We start from the raw sequence: 23,544 nt of genomic DNA, 5'->3' as shown, positions 1-23,544 counted from the left end.
TGGTGATGCAAAACTTAATTGTCCTTCTACTTTGCCACAGGGTTTGAAAGCCTGTGCGCACATTGTGGGAAAGAAATTAATCACCTGAAGGAAATTCACTCCGCTGTTTTATCCCTACAGAAAGCCCAACAGGACATACACAGGTAACCATTTTCTGTCATGAATCAATGATTTTAATGGGCTAGATATAACTTGTGGCATTTAACTCCTTACTGTGGTCTTTGGAGTGTCTCTGTGAGCTGCAGGAGTGCAGTTTAAGTTGTTGCAGGTAAAGCAACCACTTAACACACCAGAAAGACAAACTCTGCTTGAAACAATGAGGAGGAAATCTCTTCCTCTTAACACTCTCTTTCTGGGCAAAAAGATTACTCAACTCGAGGTACTCCTGACTGAGAAGGACTGGGCCAGGCCCTAGCTAAAAATAAATCTCAGCCAGGCAGAGAGTGTGAGGTCTCCCTTCTGGTCCAGCATGTTAGGAATTTCCTCAGTTTGCTATAGAGATGCAAGGGTGTGCTCTGAAAAACTGGGCTTCATGGAGAAAAGCACTAAACTCCAGTTTTTGTACAAATTGCTGGTTGCCATCTGAGGGAAGCAGTAACCACATCTGCTGCTGACAGAGGGCTTTGCCCTGCAGACTCCTGTGGGAGGTATTAACTGCTACTTCGCTCCAGGGAGCCCTGCTGATTCCCCTCTGTGTGAGGAGTATTATCCAGCCCTGCCAAGGCTCAGTGAGGTGGGATCACACATGAGGCCTACCCTTTCTGGATGCCAGAGTCATTGGTGATATGGTTTTAGCTTCACTGCAGCTCCTGGGAGTGTCCAGGGCAGGTTTGGGAAGGTTAGGGCACAGGTTAAACTCACAGGGCCATGAGTGAGTGCTGGATGAAGAGATTTCTTGGGGTTGATGCCCTTCCTATGCCAATCAGCTGCAGCCAGCTGAAGCACTAATCTTCTTGTTAAAAAGAGGGAGACAAAGTTTGGGGGAGCACACTGTTCTACCCCTGAAGGTGCAACCAAAGTACAGGGTTCCCTCCTGGTGTGGAAGTTCTGGGTATGCACACGTGTGAAGGCACACGTCTCTCCAAATAATAATAATGCACACAAATAATCATAATGCCTTTTTTTGCAGAAACCTCAGCGCTCTGAACAAAAAGTCCTTCCACAGGAAGGCCTCTTCTGAAAGCTTCCTCCTGGACTCTCGCTGTTGGTTTCTCCTCTGCATCTTTCTTACGTGTCAACTCTTCATTAATTATGTCTTCAAATAAAATCACTACGTTTGGCAGCAATACTGATCACTGGCTGCAGGGGGGGGGCCACTTGCGCAAGGAGCCCAGTGAGGCACCAAAGCACTTTAGAACCAACATGGCAGAGGTGGAAGGAAGTGGAAAAACGAGGTTAAAAAGGGACCTAGGAACCTGCAAAACTTTGTTCCTGCAGATTATGTCATTTTTGCCTTTTACATGTACATCTTCAAGGACCTCTTAACCTGTATGGGCCTTAATGCTGAAGCCAAATGTAGCTTTAATTGTGCAATTTGTTTTCTATGTTTTGTCATTTTCTGATGCAATTAATAATAATTACCCAGCAGTATTGGTAACCCCAAAATGGTAATCACCTCAACATTTTGGAAAAGTCATGGTGGCCTGGGTCATAGCTCCAGGAGTGAGGAAGAGCAGTTGGGGAGCTGTAAAGAACTGATGTCCATGGTGCCTGTCCAGCTGCCTTTAATTACAGGAGGGAGAACACTTGGTCCAAAAAATCCAGCCCCGGGATATTAAGTCATGATCTGTTTGATCAGCCCATGCAGAATGGGACCTCAGGATGTGTTTTATTTTCCATTCCACAGAAACTGTAAATATACACAGTTTCCTAGAGCCATTCTTCTTTAGGAAATGGGAAGTATTCAGTGACAGCTCCTCATCTGGTTATGGAGCTGACTGGTGTCCTGTGTCTGGCCCTTCGAGTGTGATGTCAGACACGCACGCCTGTTTGTAAAACCTGGTCACTTACTATTATTGTTATTATTTGCTATATGGCTGTTTTATATCACACTCTAGCATTGTAGAGAGAAATACTCTGCCCCAGCACAGGTGAGAAGGATGGGAGCGATGTAGATGTTCCGTCTTAGGCACATTTATTGTCAAAGGTCAGGAAAGAGGGAGGGTTTTGCCACTGCATTGTTCAACCCTGTTAATAGTCTTCCTATTTTACACCATTTTTTAAAGATTTGCAATATTTTCTGTAGACTGCAGACAATACTAATCCTTTCTTTTCTGGCCTGAAGTAGTTCCAAGTGGTAAGTACTGCTATATATACAGCCTTAAAATACTTAGTGGTGGTGCCAGTCTGGGCTATCTTTCAATGTAATGTTTCCAAATTTTTAAGTACATTCCTCGTCATATTCCCCAGTTAGGGGAAACCTGTTTGTGCTTGATATGTTGAAATAAAACTACACACAACTTTCAGTGGCAGTCTATCTGACAAATTATTTTTGGGTTTGTGTTTGATAGTATTTTAAAAGTAAATCACTTTCTAGAGGAAAATCTATGGGAAATTGTCTCCAAGAATGTCAGACCTGGGCCATAAGTTAGAACAGCAATAGCAGTTTGATGCCCCTCTGGCTGAAATTGTCAGAAATTGTCTGAAATTTTCTTCTTATTGTAGCAACTTCCACAGAAAGAGAAGTGGTTCCCTTAATTTTCACTTTTGTACATGCAAATGTACCAACTTGTCTTGGACTTAGGAAACCTTTATATCAAGGACTTGAGGATAGTGAATAGATTGTTCCACAGAGAGAACTGCAGCTCTCTGATATGAACAGGCAGGGTAAGAGCCAGCATCTGCGCACTGACGTTCAGGAAACTGATCACAAGTGCTAAAGGGTGAGAGTGGCTTTGTCATTAGGAAAAGTCTCCAGAAAACCAAAGCATTCTTCATCCTGAGGAAACATCCTTGAAGAATATCAACAATATTAATCCAGACTGGGTGCCTTTTTGAAAGATGTCATTCTAGTCACTCTTTCTGAGGAAGTTGACCTGTGCCACATGTGGTGTAAAACTCAGTGAGAGAGCGCTGCCTCTGCTTTCCAGGCTATGCAAAGTTCCCTATGCAGCTTCAAAGTGTTTGCTCCTGTTTGGATGTATCCAAGTTTGGATGTAAAGCTGTGCAAACACATCTACTAATCTCCTTTGAATGCATCAGCAAGTCAGCACATCTCTGGCCTGTCAGCACAACCTTCCTCATCACACTCATGCTGGTTTTGGATCATGTGTTTTGAGTATGGATAGGAGCCTCTCCACCTCCCTAGAGCTCTTTACATCCCTTGGGTACAACTGTATCTCAGCTTTGGGAAATGGTTACCAAACATCAACAGAAAAAAAAATCCAAACAACCCAAGCCCCCCTGAATGAAACAGAAGCAGTGCTGAGCAGGAAGCCTTCAGTAGGTATAAATGTGAGTGCTGGAAATTGTTTGGATTATTGCCATTTTACCAAACTATGCACCCACAGGGATTGCACTAGGACTTGTAACTGCAGTTGAGTAAAACAAACACTGTTACCACAAGAGCAGCAGTTCAGTGAAAGGAATTATCAACATGTTAATTCAGCATTAGCAGAGGAAGAGTTTACAACATTTAGGGCTGCTGCCACAGATGTTTCAAAAATAATCCAAAAAGGAACAGCCTATGAATCCTTGTGCCGTTAATTTTAATCCAATTTCAACATCTGGAGGTGAATGTTTCTACATGCCAGTTACATGCACATGGGAAATGAAAAGCATTCTTGAGGAAAATCATAGCCAGAAACGTTATTTCTCTGTGAGGAATAACTGCTGAGGACAAACGTGATAACTCCTTTAGGGCTTTAGAAGACCCAGTTATATGCACTTCGTTTGCGCAATATTGGGAAATTTCTCCTTACAGCCTTTCCCGCTGCTTTTTGTGATCAGGGTGGACAGCCCTTGGGCACCTGCGGTAATTCACTGCGGTTTCAGTGCCCGCCGAGGTGAGGCAGGAGGGCCGGAGAGCGCCGCGGTGCCCCGCCTCCCGCCCCCCACCGCGGGAATAAAAGCGGCGGCAGCGCTAAGGGGCCCAGAGCGATAGGTGCTGTCATGGGGGCCGGGCGAGCGGTGGGGCTGCTGTTGGTAAGTGCCGGGTGGGGCTCTTTGGCCGGCAGGATACGGGCTCGCCCTCCACCTGCCCGCCGTCCGCAGCCAAATCCTGGCTTTTGAGGAGGAAAAAGTCTTCCTCCAGCTCTACCGTGAAGGGGCCTTGTGGGGTTTTTTTGTCCTTCTCTTCTTCAACAGGCTTTGGTAACTTTCCCGAACTTTTTGTTCGTGTTTGAAGTCTCGGGAAACCTGCGGCAGCACCGCTGCCGTGAGCCCAGCGCCCTCGGAATACCGCGCGCCTCCGCATCCCTTCTTAAGCGCACTCGCTTCCGCCCTCCCTTCTCTCCTCGGAGAAAAAAAAGTTACAAGTCAGGAGTGAGTTCTTTAATAGTCCTCGTATAGTTCTTTAATAGTCCTTAAGTTCACTTATTTATGTGTGAAACTGGAAGTTTTCTCACCTCCCCACAATTATGGGGAAGATTTTTAGTCTGCTGGGGAGGGAGTTTAAAGAGCGGGACCTTCTTGGTTTTAGCTTAGAAGTTGCCCGCTGGTGCCCGGCGGCACTAATTAGAGCTGGACGGTCGCCCCTTCCCCTCCTGCTTTTGCTCTAGAGGTTTCTCTCGTGTAAGGCTTGTGAGGGATGTGACTCAGCTGCCCCGGGACCGAGCCTGCGCCTGCCTCCCTTGGAAGCTCTTGACCTACCGGCGCTGGGAGGCTCCGCGGGAGGCCTGCCGAGGAGTGCGTGGCCTGCACGTTTCTTCCTCTTAAAAAAAAAATCATTCCCAATGCTCCTGTAGTATTGCTAATGACTCGACTTGCCTTCTGCCTAAGATTCGAGCCAGCGGGACGTGTTGGATGAGTTGTGGGGCGTTTCCTCAATTTTGCGGGAGTGAGACTAGCATGGATTCCGATGAATTAAAAGGATGGGAGAAGGGAGAAACTAATCCCTTGCACACCGCAAAAACTTTGGTGTCTGCAGCTCAACTGTTGTGAGATACTGGAAAGAAAACAGAAGTTTATGTGGAGGCAGGAATGTGTGGTAATAGATGCCTAAAGTCCATCAGCCGCTGCATGGTGCTGCCTTAACCCCAGCTTTGTGATGGCAGTTACTGCTGTGAACAGCACTTAGCAGAAATTAGTTAGGGTTTCCTCTGTGGCTTCCCATAAGCTTCTGAATGTGTTTCCAAGTCTTTACAAGGTAATCTCCCCAAGATAGTGATCGTGTCCAGGGAGGATGAATCACTCAGGAGGCATGTTTGTCTCTGCTGTAGGTTGTGCTACTGACGATGCCTAGAGCCCGAGCAAACTGTGGGGAGAGAGAGTACTTCCATCAAGGTCTCTGCTGTGTGTTTTGTGAAGCAGGTAAGACTTTGAGCAGTTACAGCTGATAGCAATTGCTTCTTACACGACATGCCGTGGAAGTGTAAGCCTGGTTGGAACTGTGAGGACTTCTTGGTGTTGTAAAGGCTGGGCTCCATTTTGAAGTGAGAGCCCCTTAATGCAACAGGTGATGACTAGGAGAGGTGCTTTGGCATCGAGCCAGGAAGCCTTTGCTTGTGGTTGAGGGCAAAGCTTTTGAAGTTTAAGCGATTTAGTTAACACAAAGAACAGGCCTAGGGGAATTCTGATATTTCTGTGTCTGTAGGCAAAGCTTCAGGATGGTTTTGCTCTCCTCTCCTTGCTTAATGTATGCAGAGCTAACAAGTTTTGCACCAAGAAGCAACCTCTCGTTAATATCAGAAGCTTACTGGTGCATTTAGGTGGGATTCAGACAAAGGGAAAAAAAAGTTTATTGAAAGCAATTCTCCCTGGGCTTGCCCCATTTCTTCAGCAACGGTACTATCCACATGGCTCCCTGCCTGCTGCAGTGACCCATCCTTCCAGCAGATGCCTTGCTAGAGACTTTGTTTTGCACCTCTCCCTGAGTGGCAAATTGCAAATGTGCCTCTTGGTTTGTGTGACATTTGATTGATTTGTAAGGAAGAGTTGAACTTTTCCCAGAAATTTGTGTTGTAATATCTAGGTTTAGCCCTTTTTCTGTCAAAAGATCCCCTGAGATTGCTGCTGCTGCCAGTTCTTTTCTTCCCACAGGTACCTTTGTTGCTGATCACTGCAGTGCTTCACATTTGAAAGGAAAATGTGACCCTTGCAAGGAAGGAAAAGACTTTACTGCCCATGCAAACGGCTTGGAGGGATGCTTGCCTTGCAGACAGTGCAGAGAGGGTACCAAACCTTATGAAACCTTAACGATTTCCCCCTTTTTAATGTGGAAAAGCTGGTCTTCATTGAGCATATTGAATTTAAAAGTAAATTGCCTTTATGGCCTGAGTATAATCTTTGCACTTGCTAACTTATATTTTATTTTTAGATCAGATAATTCTGAGACCCTGTACTCTGACACAGAATGCTGAGTGCCAGTGCAAACAAGGGTATTTCTGTGATGATGAGAGCTGTGAAGTGTGTCAGAGAATTGGTCAAAAGTAAGTTTGAGAATAACTTGCTATTTTCCTTCTAGGGAATGTTAGTGCTGTGGCCCAGTCTGTGCCAATAGTTAACACATATCATCAGGCTGTAAATAATTGCCCTAAAGCCAAATGGCATTATTCATGCATTTAAATTTTAGGTGTAAAAACCTGTGATATTGAGACCTAGAAAGACATGGACTTGGGTATGATTGTGCTTGTTGTTTATAGCTATGAACTTGCATTTTTCATGTCTTCAGGTTGGTATTTCCACAGAAACACTTGAATGAACTTTCTAGCACCCAGCTTAAAATTTTAGGATGTATAACTACCTCTTGAAGGAAACTAACTGTGCATGAATAATGCTTATACTCTGGCTTGATTTTTTTTTTCTTTTCCCCCTCCACTTAGAAGCTAATATACATGAATTTTATCTGCTTTGTTTTTTTTATCTTGTAGTATTATCTTGGATTGTTTAAAGGTACACCTCTATCAAAGTTTATGCATGTTCCATTCATGGTTCTGAGCTCTGTCTGAAAAAGAATCAGGCCTGGACAGAGCTATGTACTGATCTGGAAATGTTGATACAATGTTGTGTTACCATCCACTTCAGGCATCCCGACGGGAAAGAAATCCTGCTGAATTCCACTGATACTGCAGACCCACAAGGTACACAAATCCCACTCAGCTTGGTTTGTTGGGTCTGTGGCTTCAGGCTAGCAACACCAGAGTAGTCTGTAAAACAGTGGTGTCAACTACTGTAACGTATTTAAGAGCAGCTGCATTTTAGTCTGGGAGTTATTTGGTAAAGACAAGTTCTCAAAGGGGTTGATGGGACAAACTACCTTGAGTTTCACTTGGTGAAAAGCTAGGGCATGTGTTGCCAGGGTTCTTGAAGTTCCAAGGGTGACACAGTTGAAAGTTATGGATAGTGCAAAGATGTTTACTATGCCTGGAATATATTGCTTCCTCTCCTGCCAGGAATGCACACTGTCCATGCTACAGCACCTGAAGCTTGCTATCATCTTTTGCATACTTGTTTCCCCTTAAATGTCTCTCCATAAAACCTTGTAGAAGTTGTATTGCAGCTCTCTGCAGAATCCCCTGATGCCTTTGGGAGCACAATGTGCAGTCCAAACAAGCGCTCACATGTTCAGGGCAGCTGAGAGTCCCAGGACAAACTATCTGGGTTGTTATATTAATTCTGGGCTTAGGTTTTTCTCTAGGACCGCAAGGAATATCTTTTTGGGGGACTGTTTCAGTACTAATTTTTTTTTTTTTCTTACTTTGCAGGGAGGGAAGCTCTTCTTTGGTTTATTCCGGTGCTTCTGTTGTCTGGTCTGGGTTTGCTAGTAGTTGTTGCTGTTGTTGTTAAAAAGCTGAAATGTGATAAAGGTAACTGCTTGATTATTATCCATGAACTTTGCTTTCCAGAGTTAGGCAAAGCATGCACTAGGGCTGTCTCTAGTTCTTGTGTTGCCTGACAGGGGACCTTTTTAAGCTCTAGTTCATTTTGCATGTGATTGAAATTAGCAAATTACTAAAATGAAGAGTAGTTTTGCTTGGTAAATAAAATGCACAACCCTTAACTATGAGCTTTCTTATCTTGCTGACAGATGCCTCTGTTTGAAAGCAAGATTATCATAAGGTCCTTAAAGACCTCTCCAATCAACTTGCCTTGTATTGGCAAAGAGGAAAAACCTGTGTTGGGGGTTCAGCTGCATCGGGCAAAAAGTAGCAGCTAATTAGATCACTAATTACTTTCACTGTGTTTGGCTGTGGAGAATTTTTGTTGTACAAATTGGTTCCATTTTGTCATTTGAACCTCTTAATGTGACTATTAGGTTGATAAGTCCTGTATGAATTTATTTCTTTTTTAGTGGAAACTGAGCTGTTTTCCTTGGAAACTTCCACTATTGTGTTTTCAAGTATATTTGCTACTAGTGTGGTTAAAATAATACTGAAAGCTATTATGAATTTTAAGTGCTAAGTTTGTTGAAATCATGTCTTACTGATTGTATTGCAGTAAAGACAACTTCTACCTTCTGTATGGCAATAGCCTACAAAATGCTGAGAAACAAAAGCTGGAGCAGAGGAGGTTGCAAGAGTGGCTTAAAAGTCAAACAGCATATTGTGGTCTGCATTTTACTAAGCAGGATTAAGGCACAGTCTTTGTGCTGTTGGTGGAAGCTAAGGGTAATACTGTGGTGAAATGTATGACAGGTCAGAGAAACTAAAAGGCTTTTAAAAGTTTGGCTGTGTTACAAAAGTTTCTATTGTATATAAGTCTTGTGTGATTTCAGCCATGTTTAAGTTGTTACAATTCCTATAAGTTTCTCAGACACTTACTTTGTTTTTCAGCTGCCTCAACTGATAAAGATGTAGAGGGATATCTGGTAAGTATGTGATGTACCAAGTGTTTGATCTCAGTGTAATTGCTCACAGCCTAATAGTACCTGATACACAGCCCTCAATATTTGTCTCACTGTAGATCTCTGGTAGGATGTGTTCCTGTGATTCATACAAGATCAGAAATTAAATAGCAAGTGCCTGGTGGATTCAATAGCTGTGTGTATCTGCTGCAGTTGGCCTTGTCAATACTTGAAAACACTTCAGAGCCTGTGACCAGGATGCTTTGGAAGTGAGGAAAAAACTTGGACTAGCTGCAAGTTTTCACTTCAGACTGTCTCCAAGTGATACCTGGATCCAATTAATTTCTTTTTTTCTGCTTCACATGTGTATTGCCCAACTGATGGCAGCTATTGTTTGGTGTTGCAGCATGGTGGTGTTCCAGCTCTTATTGCATTGTGACTACAAATTATTTGTTCATAAGACTTAACCACTTCTGATCCAGTAAAGTGATTGAGTCTTCCTGGCTTTGGGCCCATGTCACAAGCTACAGACCAGGACCTGACAGTCTGAATTCTTGGTCCTAAGCGGTCCCAAAAGATGAGGGATTCAGGGCTCAGAGCATGCTAGTCTCAAAGTACATCCCTAAAAAGGGTTTATCTAGCTGAGGCTGGCATATGTTCCGACTTGAAGCTGGGTATACCCTGGCATCCTGTAGTCAAACGCTATTTCAGAACCTTACTGTTTGAGTCTAAAAAACCTATTACTTTAGTAATAGGTTTTTATCAGCATTTTGCAAGATAAATACAAAGCTGGATGAAGTAAATACAAGCTGGCTTTTGCTTCTCTTGTTAGAAACTACATCCCAACCTGCACCACAAGGCAAAAATGAGCTCAGTCTTAGTTTTACATAACAAATGTTGATCTTGATGAGCAAATAGGAAAAATATCCAGACTGTTCTTAGTGTGTGTACAGCATTTTTTTTCCCTGGAGCTTCTCTTGTTTCTCACCAATGTGTATGTGCTCTTGTCTAATGTTGCTAATTAGGCATTTTAATTATGTAAAAAATACTTGAAGATTGAAGAAACAGAATTGAAAGAGATGATCAAAGGCTCACCCTAAACTCTGATCTTTTTCTTTTTTAAGCTCCATAAGTGGCTCAAATATGTGAAACACCCCAGGTGTTTTGTTGGGCTGTGTCTCCCCACACGCCCTGGCCAGATTTGCAGCACTTCATCTATTTGTAGAAGCTGATGAAGAAACATGACAAAAAACCTGGTCAAAATGCTGTAACATAGGAATAGGCAAATATAGCATGTCTTTCATTTCAATAAAATGGTTGCAAAATGATGCAGTTACAAATTGGTGCATGGTGCCACTTGTCTCTCATGTAAGAGCTGTCACAGGCAGATGCAAAGTCTGCACTTGGAGTGCTCATGCTGCTGTAAGAGCTTATTTACTAAGGAGAGTTATGCTGCTGCAGTCCTGAGTACTGCAGCACCTACACACCTTTCCTTCCAAAGAACCAGTGAATTCATACTGCTCCCAACAGCTGCTGATGCTGGGTTTTGAAACAAAAGTGTCAGCCATGCTGTGCTCTTTGTTACTTCTTTCCTGTTTAAGAATTACCCTGTATAAGTAAGACCAACTTCTTTAATGTGTTTATACCCTTAAACAGAAAGTGTTTTCAGTGAGAACGTACACCTACCTGTGTCATATGTAGGGGGGTTCCCCCTCCTGTCTCCACTTACACACATTGGTCATGGGATGGTGTCACCTGTGGGTCACTGTGCAAGCAGAAAGCATGCTGGCTTATGCTTACAAAGGGCTTGTACCTTAAGAAACACAAGTCTCAGGGGTAGAACAGTAATTCTTCATCCTCATTTTCCACATATAAAAAAATATTCCTAAAGTTTGCCAGCTTTAGCACTACCTGTCATGCTAGATATGCTGCTCTGCTTTATGCTTGTACTGTTCATGCTGAGCTGGTGCTGTACTCCCTGGCTATGCTTGTTTAATGAATTGATAATGCCAAAAATGGAGGGAGCCTTTCTTGCTGCCTTCCCTCTTTGTCCCATCACAAAAGCTATGCAATGTATACAGGTGCCCACTGGCTTCTTTAAACTGATTATAGTGTTTGTGAGCCCACCAGGAAAGCTACTCCAGCCACAGATAGCCCAAGGTAGTGCAGTGCCATGGAGCTGACAGGCTACTTGGCAACAGTTCTGAGCATCAGCCTTGATGCAGCAATAGGCTTGCTGTTAAGTCAGCTTAGGTGCAGCAAGGCAATTTAATTCCCTCCTGTCTTAGGAGGGATATCTACCTTCTGTACCTAGAGAGGAGCAAGCAGCGACCCACATCAGTAAGAACATTAGGAAAGTTCCTGTGGTTGTTGTGGAGGCAACTTGTAAGCCTTACCCTGCAGTCCGGTGGGTGCAGAATACCCAGGGCGGTGGAGAGTCAGGCTCTGAAACCATTTGAAGACTAATTCTGTAAGGCTGTTACTTTGCCAAATTATTAGCTCTCCTTTTATGTCTCTGATATCTGGTGACTTCGAGTATTTCTTTTTCTTCCCCTAGAAGAAACTAGTGGAAAATAGTGTGGTTTCTGAGCAGGACACTGTCCCGTGCAGGAGCTGGAAGTGTCATATGACAGTGTGGTAGAGAAGGATTGCTAAGTCTTCATTGACAGCAAAACCTGTTCAAAATTCTGCTTTTCTGCAGACTGCCCTATTTAATGTTCCAAGTGGAACTCCAGCAAATTGTAAGATAAGTGTGTGTGTGTGAAATGATCATTGTATTTTCTATAATACAGGTATCCCTTCAGTTGAGCTCGTAGCTATTTCTAGAGCTTTCAGGCAAAACAATAGAGGAAACTTTCCCTTAAAGATGTTATAGGAAGTATGGGAAGTGATAGCCTTGGGGGGAAAAAGCCTTCAATCCCTCATTTAACTTACTCTGCCTCTTTCATCTCCCTGATAGGCACTACAGTTTTGCGATAGCAGCAAACATTGCCTTGAAGCCAGTATCGTGTTTGTTTCACCATGCAATTTTCTTTACTCCAGTACTTTCAGGTCTGCTCTGAAATCTGCCTCCCTTCCCCTTTTTGCTGTGTGTGATGTAAAAGCAAGCTGTCAAGTAGGTAGAAAATAATAGTGAATGAAGCACCTTGATTTGTTGGAGTAATGGTCCAACTTTGTATTACAGGTACGAGAACAGAGTCAGATAATTGTCAAAGATCTTGCTCAAAGTGGTAAGTATTCCATAAATTGGCAGTACTTGGAATTTGGTTTTATTTCCTGTTGACTTTAGTCTACTGACAGAGTAGTATAAAGAGGCTAATGAATATTGCTTAGGGCTGTAAGGCTTCCAGTTTATTGTAAAATATGCTGAAACAGGATTATTGCTGCATTTGTAATCCCTGTGGTGAACTGTTCTACTTCAGAGCATGACTTTTTTGCATGGGAGTATAGCACAGTCATGCGTTTAAGAATGGTACAAATTTTTGAAAAATGTTTTAAAACAAGTCTGCATTGCAGCAGTGTACTCTACTGAGTGAGGTGTAGGTCAGAGTGATATCTCTCTGTCAAATGTCCCCTCATGTGGAAGAGCACATCAAACCTCTATACATCCACTTGTACCCAGCAAATTGTTGTGCTGGTCTTGGTGAGGCAAACCTATGCCAACAGCATAGTGAAGTGGTTAAAACTTCCACTTCAATAGCCCTGCAAGGGAACATGCCAGCCAAAGATGCCTTCCTCAAAACCACCTTTACTGGATGGTGTCCTGCCTCAGAAGACCACTTCTGAGAAGTATACCCATATCTGTAGCTACTTTCAAGACCAGTTAGTAGAAAACCTGTCTGTCCTGCTGCTTCATAGGTGCCAAATCCTGCCTTGCTGCTGCTGTTTGGTCTGTGCAGATATTGGCTGAAAATTAAGGGGAAAGTATGTATGTGAGCTATAGGAAAAAAGCCCCTGTGTTTTAAAACAAGCTGATGTGTGTTGTGTTTCTTCTTGCAGAACTGAGAGAGACCTTTGATGTCTTTACAAAGGAAGTACCGCCACAACAGTGGAAGCAGCTTATGAGAACTCTTCTACAGGAAAATGATATTGATAAAATTATTTCTAAATTTCCTGATAACAGAGAAGAACAATCCTATCAGATGCTTTTCATCTGGAAAAACAGACTGGGAAAGAAACAATGTATTATTCATTTACTGGATGCACTGAGGCACATAGATACCAAGGCTTATTACAGTGTATCAAACACTTTAAAAAATAACAACATTATAAGTAAAGTAGAAGCTGAAGATTGATGTTTATGAGGAACTGCAAAAATGTTCCTGCATACATATGAGTGTCTTCAGACTTCCTTTAAACGAGGGTGTCAGAAACTGCTAGTAGAAATGGAGTTGTTAGCCTCCTCATCTCATGCAGAGAGTCGGAAGGGATGTAATACCTTTGTTATTTTCATGTTTACATGACCTTCCTCCCTCTGAGTCGTAAAATATTAAACTCAGGTGCTGGATGCCCGCTTCGGAGTCAGGAGCTCGGGCATCCCTTAGTTTGTGGCAGTGCTGTCCCAGCCTGGGGGCGGGGACCAAGAGTCCGCTGCTGTTTTTGAGTACTGCGATGCTTCTAGTTTCCGAAACGATTTTGTTTTGTACCGGACTGCTCAGCACTGCTATGTTTGAAGCACAGCAATAAAAGCCTGGCAGAGACGTCCCTGGCTCTGGGATTTTGTTCTGGCGGCGGTGCCTCCATCCTTGGAGCTATTTACGGAAAGGCGGGCGGCGGCACTCGGAGCTGGGGGTTCGATTGGCAGAGTGCTGTTGGGTGACGGGGTGGCCGCGGTGCCCTGGGCGGTCATTTCCCGGCCAGGCCCTGCCGTGGGGGGCCGGGCCGGGCCGTGAGGCGCTGCCTGTTGCCCGGGTGACGCGGCCCGTCGGAAGTAGCGTAGGGCGGGCGGGGCGAGGCTTCCGGACGCGCTGTTGCATCAGCTTGGGAGCGAGGGCAGGCGGAGGCAGCAGCTGCAGCACCGGGATGGCAGCAGCCGCCAGCGCCGAGCACGGTAGGTGGGCGGCTCGGCAGGGGCTGGGGTCGCGGCCCCGCTGCTGTCACGGCGGTGGTCGCGGGGTCACGTCCCCTGGGCTCCGCTGTCGAGGGGCGCGCCCGGGGGTCCGCGCTGCCGCGGAGCCCTGCGCTGGGTGCGCGTCCCGCGGGATGCGGCTCGCGTTGTGCCCTGCCGCGGGTGTAAGGTTAATGCTGGCGTTCAGCGGTTTATGGAGAAGATTCGGAGCTCCTCGTCACCCTCGTCTGGGAGCAGCTGTCACCCGGCTCGCTGCGTGCCAGGAGGCGCTGGGTGCGCTCGGTCCGTGCGCTGTTCAGCGCGTCGTCCGTGCTTTTCACCTGTCTGTCTGCCTCCCGTACTGGCTTTCCCGAGCCATCGATGTTCTCCCCTGAACTCACGCCTGAACATTTGGACTTTTACGGACATTTTTTGTGGTCGTGTTTTAATGATGGGTTGTACTCTTCCCTTCCATATGGAAGGAGGGCTAGGGTAGTACTATAATATTTGGCACTACTGTAGCAAATGGAAACTTGGAATACCAGTCATGCAAGTATGAAATACCATTATGGTATGTAAAGGGTTGGAAATTTCTGTCATTCCTGTTGAGGACCTGTAAATACAAATATTTTTGCCCCCTTTTCTTTAACAAAGTAACCGAAAGTTACTCTGATCTTTATTCATCGCATGTAATATTCCCACTAAAATGAAGCATTTCTTGTCGTCAAGGGATTGGCTTTTTCAGAAGTCTTTTTCAGTATCTTGGGGGGAAAAAACCCAAGAAAGCCTCAGTTCAGGCGCACTTTGAGAAACTCTTTAGTTACTATTTGTTAGGGTGGGTTTTTTTAAACTGAATCTGCAACTGTTATATTTCATTTCAGTTCAGGAAAAGTGGAAGTGAGACTTTCAGGGCTCAAAGGACTAGGATTGACAAACTCTTCCTTGGTGTGGGATACTCCAGTCTTAAAATTCCCTGCTCATCTAAAAGCCTCTTGCTCCTTATGTATGAGACTTGATAAGTCCTTTGTTTTTCTGTCTCTGTGCATGCTGTGTCTGGCATTAGCTGGAATCACTGCATTGGTTTGGTTCTTGTGAAATGTTAATGAAAAATGAGAATTCATCTTGTCTGAGCAGATGGTTGGAATTCTTTTCAAAGGTATCAGAGTGATTGGCCAGGATGATAAATGGCCAGTCTGGAGCTGTATGAATGATGTTACATTTGTCTTTTGTGGGTTGTCTTAAATTTGTGAAAGTCAAGTTGGATGAGAAGTTGCATTTCAAAATGTTCAGAAATGGGTAAGGTTTCTTTTTGGAGAATGCCTCTGCAGAATTCCCAGAACATTTATATTGTCATCTAATTATGACTGACAAGGTTAGCAGGGTCAGGGAAGCCCAGGAACATAATTTTTCCCTGAAGTGAAGTAACTCCCTGTTTTTGTGTCAGGTAGCTTTGTGGCTTTCCTGGATTTACTTTGCCATCCACACCTTCAAGGAGCAGAGGTTTTCATTTTCAAGTTAATAAAAGTGAAAATTTTCAATGAAATTTGATATTGCGGGGATTATGTGTCTTGATTAAACCTCAAAAGTTATTCTATGTGCAGATAAAATGTAGAAGCTGTCCTGTGCCTTTGAGTCTGTGTGTTGATGCAGTCTCTCAGACAAATTCCCAGTGTCCTTTAATAGTCTCTGAAGCACTCCATGCATGTAAAGAAGAATGTGTGACAATTATATCACCCAAAGAGATTGTACAGCAGTGGTTATTGTGTGAGAACTGTATTAATTGATGTCTGCAGTGGATTTTTTTTTTGAAACAACTTTTTACTGTTACATTGTTAACATTAATTCTTCTGATTTTTCAAGGTTATTTTGCTACCTCTCCAATACTTGTGCTCAGTGCTTGTTTCCTCTTGTGTGATATGATATCTTTGGATCATTCTGTTTACATGAGTTAAAATTCAGTGTTGTGCAACAGCTCTCTAGTACTCTTGTGTTTCTGCTGTCAAGGAGATATTTCCTAATGCAATTGAGTATCAACATCTGCATCTGTTCTGTTTGGGGGGTGGAAAAAATTGCAGTTAGAGAGAAGGGCAATTCCTTAGCCTGTTTTCCTAAAGCAGCAAGGAAAAGAGGTCAGATGTACATATATCCATTGGCCCTCCTCCCTCAATACTTTTTTAATCCATTGGTGGGTATTAATTAATCAATCAATTTGTCAGTGGACAGCTGCCTCTTGCACACCATTGGCAGACTTAGCAATGATGGGCTGGAGCTGTGCAGGAGGATGGGGATACTGAAGTGTATGGGAAAATAGGATGCAACACTTAGGAGGTACCTGGAAATATTTCAGTGGGAGCGTTTAATGAATTGAAGAAATCGCCAGATGGGGGAAGCTGAGGATGCAGAACGGAAATCACAGAAAACCATGTTCTGTAGATTTACTATTCTTCTTTTATCCGTGGTATCAGTTAAACCAGAATAGCCCTTTACGTAGACAGCTGTCACTGATTCATTTTGCTTGAAAAAAGTGTTCCACTGCTACACTGCATTCCAAGACAGTGTTATCATAGTCATCTGCTCAGCACAGCCTGTGAAACTGATGTGGGACACTGGGAATGGGACAGTGAGCCTGCCAAACATTTTAATTTGAAGTATTAATGTCTGTGCCAAGGTCGATCAAAAAAATTTCGGTTGTTATGCTTATCAGTGCTGAGCTGGTACCGACATTCACAGGCAGTGTTTGCCACCTCTCCTTGCCAAAATTAGCTTGTATATTTGTTGTATTTGTGTGCAAGTTTGGGCAAGTTCCCTTTTAGATTAGTTCATAGATGTGGTTGGAGTGCACTTAGATTGTTTCAGATACACTGATTTGCTTCCCATTAGCAGCCTGATGTGTGAATAATGGTCATAATAACCATAATAATACTTTGCAAATTGAGTGTTGCTTTTCCCTGCAAAAGATCTTTTCTTTGAGATATAGTTTCATTTCTATCCAGATCATTCTTGTAATACCTTTTTTTGGTTTCTCCCTCATATCATTCATGTATACAAAATTCATGTTCAAGGAAGACTTATGTCTTAGGTTTCCACTGTTAATGAACGGAACTGTTTCAAACTATTTCATGTGTATAAATGTGAAGTTCTGTGCTGATATACATCAGTAAATATTTAGGAGCATGAAAAGATTACAGTAAAATGAACTGTGTGAGCCAAAGCCGAATCCCATTCAGCTGGGTAAGGCAAGCCTATAAGGTCGAGTTATGAACCATTATTTCCTTGGTATTCCTTATTTGTGCTGAGCAATCACATGGATAGGCCTTGAGAAGGATTTATACTTCACAAAGATCTGTCTTCTTTTGTTCATAGATACTAAATATCTTTTGTGAATTTTAATTGTTTTACATTTTTAAAGTCATTGACCTTTTTTATTAGTTTTCCCAATGTGTCACTATATCTCATTTATACCCCAAAAAGTTGAATACAAACATGCTTGATATCTAGGTGCCACTTTCCTGTCATCCTGAGTTGCTGTTGGATGTTTTAATAATTGATTTCCATATAGAAAATAGTTCATAAAGTTTTAACTGATGATATTTGGAAAAACTTTGTGCCATCCCTCCCATCCTCTCCTAGCCATCACTTTCCTATCTCCTTTCATTCCTGCCTTTCCAAGAGTTGTGTTCTGTGAGCAACTCCATGCTTTGGGAACTCCTCATGCAGGAGATATTCCTGCAAGTGTGAGAAGTGACACTTCTGGCTGTGGTCTCTGTTGGGGCTTGGGAGCAGGGACAGGTGCTCTCCTGCTGCCTCTCTCACTTTACTGCATATGACTTTGGCTTAAATTAACTTGCTGACTGACTACCTAGACAGGATACTGCCTTCATATTTGTACAGTACTTTGAACACGAACAGAGCTACAAACATTGAATCATTGTAGGAAAATGTGAATGCTGGGTTTGCCTAATGGCAGTGCTAGCATAACTTCAGAGTGCTTTGTGCCCCCTGGCTTGCACAGGGTTTGTTCTTCCAGTGAGCATCCCCACCAACACACAGAGCTTTCTTCTGTGTCCCTGCATTTGTCCAGAGGAGACATAACTGAACCTGCTTTGCCTATATACTAAAGAAATCATGGAATTAAAGAATTGTGAGAGAGGGGCACGATCTGATATCCTTTATGTTTGTTTGTGTAGGTTTTACTAATTTTAAATATTATTCATGTGCCGGAAGAGAGGAGGGGGCATGGGGGAAGAAGTATGGAAATATACAGCAGCAGCTGAAATTCTGAGTTTCTAGAGCAAGTAGGAAGAACTGAGCATCATGCTGGGAGCCTGTGTGCAGGCAACACCCTTGCAAAGATGTAACTATATGCTTAAGTTCAGTAGACAGCTTAAGTTCACAGCCTTTCCACAGTGCATAAAATGAATCATATTTAAATATTGGCAGGATGAGTGTTTTAGCAGCATGGAAAAGAGTGACTGATTGGGTTTGCTCTGTGTGAAGGATTTTCTCCAATTTTGGTAGATTATATTCTTCATGGAAAAGTCCTGTGTTCTTGTCCTTATTACTCTTTAAAAGATGTCTTCAAAAACTTATGGCAGCATGAACATAATCCTGTTAACAGGAAATACATAGTTATTTGGTAGCTTATATTAAATCTAATTTTTCTCAAATTTCTTACCAGTTGCCAGAGCTAATTTACAGGAGGAGATGTGTATTATAAGGATATATTTTGGTCATGGGATCTCCTTCTTTTAATGCTGACCAAATGTCCTGTGCCTCTCTTTACAGCTTCCAGCTACAGTTTTATTCTGAGCATTAGTGAAGAGGAAGCCAGGGTGAAGGCTCTGAACGAGTACCTGAGCACTCGTAGTTATATCCAGGGGTTCACATTTTCACATGCAGATGTGGAGGTGTTCAGAAAGTTTTCGGGGCCACCTGTGGACCATTATATCCATGTTGTCCGGTGGTACAGACACATAGAAGCAATCTATGATGGCAGCAGTGAAAAAAATGAGCCTTATAAACTTCAAACAAGTGAGTAATATGAAACTGGTGGGCAGGTTGTAGATTAGCTGACATTGTATTGGTTGTTATTGCTGAGAATTCTGAGAAGTTCCCTTTCATACTCTCTTGCACACCTTAAGATTTACAGTATCAATTTGTATTCAAAGTCATAACAGTATTCTTGCATACAGTTACTGTGTGATCGATAGATCCTGACCTATTTGGATGTAAAAGCTGTTACCATTTTTTTTTAAGTTAAAATTCCTCATTGTACGGAATTCGATTATGTGTATTTTCTTTAAAAAGCTGGCTATCTTCTGGTTTGTAAAAGAATGTGTGGGTTTGGGCTTTTTGCTGGAAATACCAAGATTTGCCCAATCTACTTTTTTCCTTGCAAGGTTAACCAAATAGTTGTATAATATACAAATCCACAATAAAATGAACTGAATACTTCCTCTTCTGATTGTTATTAACACTGAGCTTCACAAAGAATGTCTGGGGTTCTTTTCTAACCCTGGTAATTTAGGCATGCTGACGATTTGAGGAAGTATTAACTGGTTAATCTAGGTCATTGTGTAAGCATGGGCAGGCATTTTTGGGAGCTGCATCACTCTCCTGAGTTGTTTCCCAATGACCTAGTCTAATTAATTGCTTTATGGTGAGATCCTTGCTCAGGGAGTCATGAAATAATGAAAAATAACAATGCAGAGCTGTTGTACAGTGCTTGCAATGCCTACAAATGAATGCATGTCTGTCATTCTTGCTGATGGTTGTTAACTAGTATTACTCCAATGCCATCTTCTCACAACCACTCACCATTTGTGTTCTCAATTCCTAACAGACCAGCAGTTAAAATCAGACTGCTGTGAGTAAATTCTCTGTGTGTTGTGTGTGCCTGCAAGTGTTTGTGCTGGTTATTATTTCCTTCCAGCAGAGAAGGGATCTCAGTTGCACCCCTGGTTCTGATAGCAGATCTATCCACTAACTGCAGATTGCCTGTAGACTTCCATGGATCAGGGTGTTGCAGAAACAGAAAAGGTTTCCATTTTCCTGACCATGAAATCTTTACTGTTAAATCTCTCTTTCTGACTGGTTATATCTTCATTATGTGTTTCAGAAATCCTGGAATGGTGTTCTGCAGTGTTCACCATGAAAATAACACACAAATCTACCATGCTTCTTAGACCTTGAATACTTCATTGTTGTTTTTTTGGTGTAGCAGAAAACTCCATGGTGGATTAGAGCAAATGAACTTCAGTTCCACCAGGGGAAAGGCTGTAGGCTGGCAGAGGTGTGTTTGACCAGACTAACCAATGTTTTACCAGCCTTTTACTTTGCCCTTGGCATCCGTGTAGTGGGTAAAATGTGACACCTAACTCACAAGCTGAGAATATGGGGTGCAGTATCTGGGTTTTTCCTTATGTTCATGTGGTTGTAACTGAAGAAAGCTTTGCAGATTTATCTTTTATTAGGCTAACCCACACAGGCTTCTTTCCCCGAGGGAAGTGTTGGCCACAATTAAGCATGCCAGAGTAATCTTTGTAAATCAAAGAGTAAACAAATCCATACCTTGGTGTATGACCTATATTTTGGAGACAATGCTCTTGTACTTGAGGTGTTCTGTTCAGGAGTGCCTCATGCAATGAAATGTTGAGAATGGACACATATTTCCATGGATTCATAGCATGGAAATTAAATTAAGTCCCTTTGTGAGGCAGAGTACTACACTTAACATACTTTTTTCTTATTTGGGCAGTTACTCAAAAAAGCAAGATTAAGAGATTACATTTTTTATACCATGAAAATTTACATTACTTGAAGGTTTTCAGCCAAAATATGCATATGAAGTTACTGAGAGCAACAGAGTTAATAAAGAGCACCCTGAGACACAGGATAAGAAAGCCAATTTTGTTGTCAAAACAATTAGTTTGTATAATACTTACTTGCAGTTAAAATGCGTACCATGAGAATTCCTAAACACTGTGCTGTATGTATTAAGCTGGCAAACATGCTGTATTTTTGAATTTCTTGGTTTGCTTTCATTCCTAGTTAATGTGATAATTGGTTTAACATCATTACAGCTGAAGGCGGCCCAGTACACAGCAAACTGCAACTCTTTGACAAATCACATGCCTATACTTCTCTTTGAAAAAACCCCATGAGTTTAACAGCTATCTTGCTTCTTACAAATTTAGGAGGAAAAAAATGCAAGAATACTGTCACTAATATTACCCTGGGTTTTATCTACTCTCTTTAATGGCAAAATGTAGCCTCTTGCTGAACTGGAGCATATTTGTGGTAAATGAGCGTGTTCAGAAATGCCTTGTGTACTTAGCAACAATGCATGATAAAAAGCTGGGGTTCTTTCTAAGCCTTTGTGTCAGCTCTCCCTTTCACCCTGAGTGCACATACTCTGTCAATATTGGCTTTAGAGACCACCTCTGGACTCTGGATATATTTTGCAAATTCTGTGTGAGATCTGTGATGTGCCATCCCAGTAAAATCACTGGTGTTGCAAATAGCCCAGGACTGCCATAACACTTCATTAATGATTCATTGAATTTCAAAACTCATGGTAATACTTTACCTGAATTGCATGCTCTTGCTTTTGTATCCTCTTCCTTACTGCTACTTGGATCAAAAACTAATCGGAATGGCAATTTAGAGAGTAGAAAACAAACTAGATTGCAATAATTTACTTTGATTTTGCTGGCTTTGTAGGAGGCTCTAACAGAAGTAGCTGTACTACTAGGACTGAAGCTCTTTTCTCCATTTAGATGTGGGGTTTTCTTCTGAAATAATGATGTGATAAGGAGAAAATGTTATCTTGCAAATCTGTTTGTGTAAAGTGTCTTTTCAGCTTTCTTTAAACTACCTCTTCTCCTAGGTAAAGGCAAACGTGTGCAGCCCCCCTGGTCTCCCCCTGAGGGGACAAAACATTCCAGGCTCTGCCTCTACAACAGCCTGACTCGAAGTAAGGTGAGTAAATGAAAGGGAAGTGGGGATTTCCCTAGAAACACAAATAGAACAGTCATCAAATCCTTGTTTCTGAAATGTTTGCCCTGTCAATAGTCAGGACTCTGGGTTGTATTTTGTGGAATGTTAACAAGCACGGGCCAGGAAATCTGTGCCAATCAATTGCATTTGCTGAGCAAGTGTAATGCTATATACATTAATATATATACACTACAAGTGTGTGTCTCTATGCATATTGCATAATATTCAGTTTCCAGTTTCAAGTTGTCATGCAAAGTAGCCAGGCATTCAACTGTAATACACGTAAGTGTAGGCAGTGTGAGCCGAATAAAAACACAGTTTCTTTATTCATATGTTGTCTGTGTAAAAAAAGTCTCACCAATTATATAGTTGCAATATAAAAAGTGTAAAACTTCTTGTGGTCTTGTTTGAAAGTCATTTGGGAAAGAGGAAATACTAAGAATATTAATTTTACATTGGATGTAGTATTCAAGTATCTGTGAACTGATTATAGGATGTAACCTTTTTCAATGCAAAAGAAAACTTTTACAAACAGTTTGAATAATGCCCTGCTTAGCCCAAATTATTGTAACCTGATACTGTGATTGATTAGAATGCATAGAACATAAGCAGCCACACTCCATTATCTCTCTCACGTGATAAAGCTAGTGGTGATCTTTACTTATGGTGGAGTTGGGAATGGAATAACTATTTGTTTTTTGTAATTATAATCCATGTTTTCATGTTCAAATCTCCAAATGGGGTGTTGCTGGCCTGAGGTCACATCTTCAATTTCTTCTGACCATTGTACCTTCCCTTTCAATTAAGGAAGTATTTCAGCCTCAGAATGGAAAAAAGGTCTTGTGGTATTGCTGTGGTCCAACAGTTTATGATGCTTCTCACATGGGACATGCCAGGTACTGCATTCCTTACTTTGATATAGCTGATAACAGTGCCTAGTGGATGCAAAATATTATTAGAAGAAGGTATTATTCAGATGAGTGTATTACTAGAAAATGGTCTCTTTTGACTCAATGCTTGCAATTTAAAATTAAAAGCATGTTATAATATTTTATCATTGTGGGATTAAAAACTTTCTAATAGATGGGGGCAAAGTAAAACTGCTGCACAGTTATTGATTGAGGTTAAAATGGTTTGTGCACAGAATAGATACAGGTGTTTACTAAAAACACCCCTGTATCTTTTTGGTTTTAGGTCCTACATCTCATTTGATATCCTGAGAAGAATCTTGAGGGATTATTTTAAATATGACGTTTTCTATTGTATGAATATTACAGATATTGATGACAAGGTAAGGGGTTTTTTTAAAAATTGCAATCTAAAATGCTCAACTTTTAGAATGGAAGTCAGTCACATGTAATTGCCACTTGATAAGCCAAGATAAATTTTACACTTATTAACTGAGACATACATTTTGTGCACAAAGGCATTGATTTTCTCAGTTTTGTAGCACTCCTGTGGTAGCAAACCCTTTAGTGTCCTATAAAAATGAATGCTGTCACAAATTATGAAGACTATGTATTTTAAAGAGGTAATTTATTTTATTTGCCTGATGAGG

General features: G+C 42.0%; 3 protein-coding genes across 9 annotated transcripts in view; all 3 read left to right on the top strand.

Moving 5' to 3' along the window:
* The window catches only part of OSBPL5 (oxysterol binding protein like 5), a 133,585-nt gene extending 131,120 nt beyond the window's left edge, over positions 1 to 2,465 (top strand). For all 6 annotated transcript variants that reach the window (XM_053946131.1, XM_053946134.1, XM_053946132.1 and 3 more), the window contains exons 22-23: positions 41 to 143; positions 1,130 to 2,465. In XM_053946131.1, the coding sequence (XP_053802106.1) occupies positions 41 to 143; positions 1,130 to 1,265 (239 nt within the window). In that variant the 3' untranslated portion in view covers positions 1,266 to 2,465. The remainder of the gene's footprint in view (positions 1 to 40; positions 144 to 1,129) is intronic.
* A 1,643-nt stretch (positions 2,466 to 4,108) lies between these two features.
* Positions 4,109 to 13,641, top strand: LOC128789695 (tumor necrosis factor receptor superfamily member 22-like). The gene is made up of 9 exons (XM_053945865.1): positions 4,109 to 4,143; positions 5,379 to 5,469; positions 6,199 to 6,330; positions 6,476 to 6,587; positions 7,183 to 7,238; positions 7,863 to 7,964; positions 8,931 to 8,965; positions 12,126 to 12,171; positions 12,941 to 13,641. Exons 1-9 carry the CDS (start codon positions 4,111 to 4,113, stop codon positions 13,234 to 13,236), a joined length of 903 nt encoding a protein of 300 aa, XP_053801840.1. The 5' UTR covers positions 4,109 to 4,110; the 3' UTR covers positions 13,237 to 13,641.
* Positions 13,642 to 13,737: 96 nt separating this feature from the next.
* CARS1 (cysteinyl-tRNA synthetase 1) overlaps positions 13,738 to 23,544 on the top strand; it is a 33,498-nt gene continuing 23,691 nt past the window's right edge. The window contains exons 1-5 of one of the 2 annotated variants that reach the window (XM_053945110.1): positions 13,738 to 13,991; positions 18,774 to 19,019; positions 21,877 to 21,968; positions 22,794 to 22,882; positions 23,181 to 23,277. In XM_053945110.1, the coding sequence (XP_053801085.1) occupies positions 13,964 to 13,991; positions 18,774 to 19,019; positions 21,877 to 21,968; positions 22,794 to 22,882; positions 23,181 to 23,277 (552 nt within the window). In that variant the 5' untranslated portion in view covers positions 13,738 to 13,963. The remainder of the gene's footprint in view (positions 13,992 to 18,773; positions 19,020 to 21,876; positions 21,969 to 22,793; positions 22,883 to 23,180; positions 23,278 to 23,544) is intronic. The other variant, XM_053945111.1, reaches the window with a different exon arrangement.

The sequence above is a fragment of the Vidua chalybeata genome, chromosome 6 (genome assembly GCF_026979565.1).
Source record: "Vidua chalybeata isolate OUT-0048 chromosome 6, bVidCha1 merged haplotype, whole genome shotgun sequence".
In the NCBI taxonomy this organism is placed as follows: domain Eukaryota; kingdom Metazoa; phylum Chordata; class Aves; order Passeriformes; family Viduidae; genus Vidua; species Vidua chalybeata.
This window is presented reverse-complemented; position numbering and strand designations above follow the sequence as displayed.

Bases quoted from the DNA above. Each gene is read 5' to 3' on its own strand.
- LOC128789695 (XM_053945865.1), top strand. From the start codon at position 4,111: ATGGGGGCCGGGCGAGCGGTGGGGCTGCTGTTG. The intron at 4,144-5,378 runs GTAAGTGCCGGG...TCTCTGCTGTAG, and splicing joins GAGCGGTGGGGCTGCTGTTG to GTTGTGCTACTGACGATGCC. The intron at 12,172-12,940 runs GTAAGTATTCCA...TTCTTCTTGCAG, and splicing joins CAAAGATCTTGCTCAAAGTG to AACTGAGAGAGACCTTTGAT.